Source organism: Ziziphus jujuba, chromosome 5 (assembly GCF_031755915.1).
Source record: "Ziziphus jujuba cultivar Dongzao chromosome 5, ASM3175591v1".
Lineage (NCBI taxonomy): Eukaryota > Viridiplantae > Streptophyta > Magnoliopsida > Rosales > Rhamnaceae > Ziziphus > Ziziphus jujuba.
Genome location: NC_083383.1, coordinates 22,864,144 through 22,871,454, shown reverse-complemented (window position 1 = coordinate 22,871,454; position 7,311 = coordinate 22,864,144). Strand labels below are relative to the sequence as shown.

Genomic DNA, 7,311 nt, shown 5'->3' with positions numbered 1-7,311 from the left:
AAAATTATAAATCTAATTACATAAAAAAATAGTGAGATGGAAAAATCTTACAAATTGGCATAACTATTATTGGTTTGCAGTACCAACAAGCAATGTGACGTGCTGTTTACCGGTCGAAGGGAATACTTTTCTCGTAGCTTGCAGTGTAGAAGAACTTTCGACGTTTTTACCCCCAAAAAAAAAAAATTAAAAATTAAAAATTAAAAATTAAGAATTAAAAAGAACTTTAGCAGTTGAAGTCAACCCCGCATACTCTCATCATCAACATCAGCAAAATAAGCAATGAACAGCCAGTGTACCGGTTTCTCCCATCTGGCAGTGTAGAAGAACTTTCGTCGTTTTTACCAAAAATAATAATAATAATAATAAAAATAAAAAGAACTTTGGTCGTTGAAGTCAAACCCGCATACTGGGTAACGTTTTACTCATATTCATGTCCAAAAGCCGCCAATTGCATATTTTGCTTCAAACCAAAAAAATAAAAAAATAAATATACATATTTTGCTTGTTTCCTGTTGGTGACAAATCTTGGGGTTTCTTTGCCGTGGACATGGCAGATGTAGTTCTATCTCCACTTCTACAGGTTGTTTTTGACAGACTAGCCAATCCTTTTCTTGAAGAAGTTGCAAATGTTTGTGGCCTCAAAAAGGAGGTCAAGAAGCTTCGGCGGACATTGGAGGTGGTTCAAGCTGTTCTTGAAGATGCAGAGGAGAAGCAGTTTACTGATAAAGCTTTGAGACTCTGGTTGGAAGAGCTCAAGGAAGTAGCCTTTGATATGGATGATTTGCTTGATGATTTGCTTTCCAATAACAGTGCCAATAAATTTGCTGAACAGGTTAGCTCTTTTATCCCCTCTTTCGGAAAACTTGCAAATTACAAGGATTTGTTGATGAATCTGAACCAATTGAACCAAGTTAAGCAGACTTTTGAATTGTTGGTAGAAGAGCGGTCTAATTTCAATCCGAAAGAGAGAGATGGGAATAGAGGTTACAGGAGTAGACGAGGAAGGCAAACTGGGTCTTTCATAATTGAATCTGAAGTGTTTGGGAGAGATGAAGATAAAGAGAGGATAATAGAGAAATTAGTGTCAAATTATAGAGGTAGTACAAGTCTTCTGGACATTTTAATTATCTCTATTGTGGGATTAGGAGGTATTGGTAAAACAATTCTTGCCCAGTTAGCCTATAATGATGAAAGGTTAACAAAACATTTTGATCTCAAAATATGGGTCTGTGTCAATGATGATTTTGATGCGGTGAAAATCATGACTTCGATTATAGAGTCGGCCACTAAAAGTAAATGTGATGTCCTTGGAATGGATGTCTTGCAGTATCAAGTGCGGGAAATATTAGTCGGAAAGAGATACTTGCTTGTGTTAGATGACGTATGGAATGAAGATCAAAGTGAATGGGAGAAATTGAGAACATTGTTCAAAAGCAGTGTTGAAGGAAGTGCAATCATTGTGACTACTCGGAGTGAAAAAGTTGCATCAATAATGGGTACAACTTGCATTTATCATTTGGAAGGTCTGGCTGAAGAAGATTGTTGGTCTTTGTTCAAGCAACGAGCATTTGACCGCAGTGAAAGAGACCCATCAAACTTGTTCCCCATAGGTAAAGAAATAGTGAAGAAGTGTGGAGGTGTACCTTTAGCAGCAAAGACCTTAGGAAGTCTGATGCGCTTCAAGAGGGATGAAAGTGAGTGGTTGTTTGTCCAAGAAAGCAATCTATGGGATGTGTCTACAAGTGACAATGGAACTTTGCCTGCCCTAAGGCTGAGTTACAATAATCTGCCATCACATCTGAAAGGATGCTTTGCTTTTTGTTCGATATTTCCTAAAAATTACGTAATCAAGAAGGAGAAACTGATACAGTTATGGATTGCAGCAGGATTACTTCAGTCACCAAAAGGAGAAAAATCGCTGGAATTTATTGGCAATGGTTATTTCAATGATTTGGTGTGGCTGTTTTTCTTTCAAGATATACAGAAAAATGACAGCGGAAATATAACTGAATGCAAAATGCATGATCTCATTCATGATCTAGCACGATCTGTTTCAGGAAATGAATTCTTGATGTTGGAAGAAAGCAATATGACCAAAGATTTCTCCTGTATTCGTCACTCATCCGTGGTATGTAATTTTAACTTATATACAATTCCAGAAGCCTTGTATGAGGCCAAGAAGTTGCGAACTCTCATCTTGTTACTTCCTAAGGGCAACCTCGGAGAAATTCCTTCTGGGGTGTTCTCAAGTTTTAGGTACTTAAGGATCTTGGATTTAAGCAGCAGTGGTATCAAAAAATTGCATGAATCGATTTCCTCATTCTTATTTTTAAGGTACCTTGACCTTTCTAACACTCATATTCGAGAATTACCTGAAAGTATCTGCGCTCTATGTAATTTGCAGGTATTGAATATTTTTGGTTGTTATAACCTCATTGAATTGCCAAGCCAAATAGCAAATCTATCTAAACTGAGACATTTAATTATAACTGGCTGTGAAAGGTTAACCAAAATGCCACATGGGATGGGAAAAATGATATATCTCCGGACACTGTCATTGTTTATTGTAGGAACAGAGACAGGTACAAGCCTTAACCAGCTGGGAAATTTAAATCTAGGCGGTGAGCTAAGTATTAGTCAATTGGAAAATGTGATGGATGAAGAAGAGGCAAAGTCAGCTGACTTGATTGGCAAAAGAAACCTTCAGTCCTTGGATCTATCTTGGGGAAATCATAGCAAAGGTTCTTACAGGGACAGCAATAATAATGATGTAACACCAGAAAAAGTTCTTGAGTCCCTCCAACCGCAGGCATATTTGAGAAGGTTGTCTATAAAAGGGTATGGAGGAATACGTTTCCCTGACTGGCTAGGTGATCTTAAAGTTCCAAATCTAATTGAAATTGTGCTGATGAACTGTAGAAGTTGCAAAAATCTCCCTACACTAGGTAAACTTCCCTTCCTTAAGGTTCTCTACTTGCAAGGAATGGATGCAGTGAAGACAATTGGCAGTGAGTTCTATGGGGAAGGCATAACAACACCATTCTCATCTCTTAGAGAATTAAGCCTCATTGATTTTCCCAATTTAGAATATTGGTGGAGTGTCAATGGGAGAGAACAGTTTCCTTCTCTTGTCAAACTCACAGTGAACAAATGTTTGAGATTAAAGAATATGCCGTCCTTTCCCTTACTAAAGGATCTGGTGTTGAGGAGTTGTAGTGATGCATTACTAAGGTCAACGACAAGTGTAACTTCGCTTACAAGCCTAATCATTGAAGAATTTCCAGAGCAATTGATCTTTTTAGAATGTTTGCTTCAGAACAATTCTCTTCTGGTGTCTCTGAAGATTAGCTCTTGCCCCAAGCTTCAGTCCATCTCTCCTTATCTAGGAAAGCTTATCAATTTAAGAACTTTAACAGTTCGTTGGTGTGGGGAGCTACTTTCATTGCCAGAAGGACTTAGGAACCTGACTTTGCTGGATTCATTAGAAATAACTGAGTGCCACAGCCTTACCTCGTTACCTGAATGTATACAAGGATTGAGCTCTCTTCGATCTTTGTCAATTGAGAATTGCAATAACATTACATCTCTGTTACCGGGGCTGAAATTCCTTTCAGCACTGGAGCATTTGACTATTATGTTCTGTCCAGTACTGAGTTCCTTGCCTGATGATTTGCAACATCTCTCTACTCTTAAGAGCTTGTGTATCATGAATTGTCCACAGCTGGGATCTCTTCCAGATGGATTACAATATACCACTACATTGCAAAATATGGAAATCCGAAGCTGTCCGGGTCTGCAAGCTTTGCCCGAGTGGGTAGGATATCTTACCTCACTTAGATCTCTGACATTATCAGATTGTCATAATCTAGCATCTCTGCCTGGAAGTTTTCAATGCTTAAGTTCCATCCAGCATCTGTCAATTCGAGAATGTCCGAATCTGGAAGAACGGTGCAAGAAGGATGTAGGTGAAGACTGGCCAAAATTGAAACACATTGCGCATGTTTACATTGGACCACTGCACTTTGGGACATATGAGTCTGGAGGAAGCTCGTCCCGCTGAAATTTAAAATTTCCTCTGTTTTCTTGGGGTAGGAAATTCTACATCTATGGTTTTCATTTGAATTAATGTTTAAACTTGATGTTTCTCAATCTTTCAATACAATGGTTCAAAATTTATTGATCTGTACTAACCTATTGCTTATCATAGCTGTTAAACTGACTTCAAAGAGAAAAAGGCAACTCTGATTTTCTTTTTCCCCTTCCCTTCCCACCCCCCCCTCCTTTCCCAATCAAAACCCAATATTTTCAGCAAGACAATTATTATTCTATGGTCCTCTAACTACCGTATGCTTAGTACATGCCTGGGAAAATATGAAATCCAGTAATATAGGCTTTGGCAATTATTTTAGCTTTTCATCCATATTTTCATTACCCTGCCCGAGCTTAGTGAAAATAGAAAAGTGATTCTAAATTGTATATCATTAAATTGTATATTGAAGTTAGTTTTCTCTATTTGGGTTTTTTCTGTACATTGAATAGTTGGAAATATAGTTAAACAGTGTTTGACTTGGATCTGGAAAGAAAATTGATTTCATATATTTTATCTGACAGCATTATAGATAATGCATACAAACTTTTAAATGATTGGTTTATGATATATAGATTTTTTTTTTCTTTTTCAGATAATTGATATATTTATAAGTTATGATATAAAGGAAACAATAGTGCTATCAGTACCAAATTGTGCACCATAATCATTTGCAAAACAACATGACAAAATAATATGTTAATATATTATTTGCTGAATAAATAATATATCCTAAATAAGACTAAATGAACTCTTAAATATATGACGAATAGAAGCCAATAAAATATTTCCATGTTGCTTACCTTGTCATTTGGTAAATACTAGCTTCCCATAAATTAAAACATTGTGTATATAATCATATATATATATATATATATATGAGAAAGAAAGAGAGACAGGGAAATATACAGTTTTATCCAAACTGGATGCCTATGGCCATGTTACTTTTATAGGGTCCCATTGGTATGCAGGAATGGACTGGACAGGATTACTTTAGTGCTGCAACATGTTTCATGGCTATGAGATCGGACTAAAGGTTTGAATGGAAAATTTTTTAAAAAATATAGCAGAGAATTTTTTAATTATTATTTAAATTACCAAAAAATAAATGAATGCTTTTAAAATGACTTTCATGTTTTGTCTATCCAGCTACTACATTATTTAAATTTTGATGATCTTTTTTGATGCCATGATTTTGCAATTTTATTCAGAACATTCAATCTCCATGAACTTTTTGATGCCGTCAACTTTTTTGTCCAGGACTTGGAAACCTCACTTTGTTGGAGTTAATAGAAATAACTGAGTGCCACAACCTTATTGCCTGATGCATACAAGGGCTAAGCTGGCTTCGAACTTCATTGATTGAGAACAGCAATAACATCACATCTTTCTCATTGGGGCTAAAATTCCTGTCTTCCCTTGAACATTTGACTATAATGTGCTGTCCAGTACTGGGTTCTTTGCCTGATGATTTCATTTGCAACATCTAAGAGTTTGTCTACCATGAATTTTCCAAGCTGAAATCTCTTCCGAAGGGATTACAACATGTAACTACACTGCAAAATGTGGAAATTTGCAGCTGTCCTGGTCTGCGAGCTTCACCTTTGTGGGTAGGATATGCTACCTCACTTAGACCTTTGACATTAGCAGATTTTCATACTTTAGCATCTCTGCGTGGAAGCTTTCAATGCTTAAGTTCCCTCCAGCATCTGTCAATTTGAGAATGTCCGAATCTGGAGGAACAGCGCAAGAAGGATATAGGTGAAGACTGGGCAAAATTGAAACACATTGCACATTACATTGGAGCACTGCACTTTGGGACATATGACTCTGGAGGAAGCTCGTCTTTCTGAAATTTGCTTTTTCCTATGTTGTTCTTGTGTAGATAAGTTCTACATCTATGGTTTTAGTTTGAATTAATGTTTAAACTTGATATTTCTCATTCTTTCAATAAAATGGTTCAAAATTTATTAATCTGTACTTATGCTAATGCTTATCATGGTTAATGTTAAACTGAGTTTAAAGAGAAATGAATAAATCTGATTTTTGTTTTCCCCTTTCCCAATCAAAGCCCAACATGGAGGAAGACAATTGTTGTTTTATTGTCCTGTAAACATCATATATTTACAGCAAGCCAACAGAAAATTGGACTTAATGCAAGCCTTAGAACATATGAAATTATCCAGTGATATAGGCTTTGACTATTGTTTTTCCTTTTCATCCATATTTTCTTTACCCTGCTTGACCTTAATGCAAATAGGAAAGTGAATTCTAAATTGCATATCATCAAGCATTCGTGCACTTTCTAATCACGTCACCGCAATGAATTATATTGAAGTTAGTTCTGTCGGTTTTGGCTACTTCTGCACATTGAAAAAGTAGAAATATAGGCAAACAGCATTTGACTTGGATTTAGAAAGAAAATTGATTTGTATATTTTGCGTAACAGCACTTTGAAATTATGCATGCAAACTTGTACTCATATAGCTTTATGATATATTTGTTGGTAAATATGTTTGATTTACATTGTTGACTGTGATTTAACATAGTATCATAACCCTGTGAGCTTTCTTTCTTCCCTCCCTATTGAACTTACACATGAAGGAGAGTATTGAAAATATAGAGTATTGAAAATATTTTTGATATTCTATAAGCCGTATTTCTTTTTGTTTTTTGCTAATCCATATTTATAAGTTATGATATAAAGGAAAACGTGTTTTTTTATTTTATTTTATTGGTAAATAACGTGATCGTGTATAATCATGTATGAGAGACAGAGATATAAGCAATATGTTATTGAAACTTTTGTTTGGTGGAAAAGTATATTATTTTGAAACTGTTTAGCTGGAAAGGCTTAAACATTGATTTTGGCCTCTTACTTTCATGGTATATAGCAAGTGTTTTTAAAGCCATAATTTGACCATATGTTTTAAACTACATTACTAGCAGAAAATAAAACCACTTTTATTTTCAAAACCTGCTTTAAATAAACTTTTATTTGTCTAATAAGATTGGTTTAGTTTATATGCCATTTAAATCCACAACTAGGAATTTTTGAGTGGAAAAAATTATTATAAATTAAAAAAAGAAAAAAACTTGTATTTAATAAATAGTTAATTTTTTTATTAGGGATCCAACCCAAGTGTGTCAGTACTTTAACTTACATTTGATATTGCCCAAAAAAAAAAAAAAAAAGATGTTATATTTGCCTTTTATACATA

The 7,311-nt window shown here is 35.2% G+C and overlaps 1 protein-coding gene across 3 annotated transcripts; it reads left to right on the top strand.

Annotated features, from left to right (window-relative positions):
• Positions 1–286: 286 nt before the first annotated feature.
• Positions 287–6,070, top strand: LOC107421400 (disease resistance protein RGA2). 3 transcript variants are annotated; one of them, XR_007241594.2, is made up of 3 exons: positions 287–4,091; positions 5,062–5,126; positions 5,351–6,070. XR_007241594.2 is itself a non-coding variant. In XM_016030630.4 (2 exons), the coding sequence occupies exon 1, from the start codon at positions 551–553 to the stop codon at positions 4,061–4,063; it is 3,513 nt and encodes a 1,170-aa protein (XP_015886116.3). In that variant the 5' UTR covers positions 287–550; the 3' UTR covers positions 4,064–4,091; positions 5,351–6,070. The 3 variants fall into 3 exon arrangements, 2 of the variants coding, with proteins under 2 accessions (XP_015886116.3, XP_048332068.2); XM_016030630.4 differs by lacking the exon at positions 5,062–5,126; XM_048476111.2 differs by having other exon boundaries at positions 5,062–6,070.
• Positions 6,071–7,311: the final 1,241 nt, after the last annotated feature.

Bases quoted from the DNA above. Each gene is read 5' to 3' on its own strand.
- LOC107421400 (XM_016030630.4), top strand. From the start codon at position 551: ATGGCAGATGTAGTTCTATCTCCACTTCTACAGGTTGTTTTTGACAGA.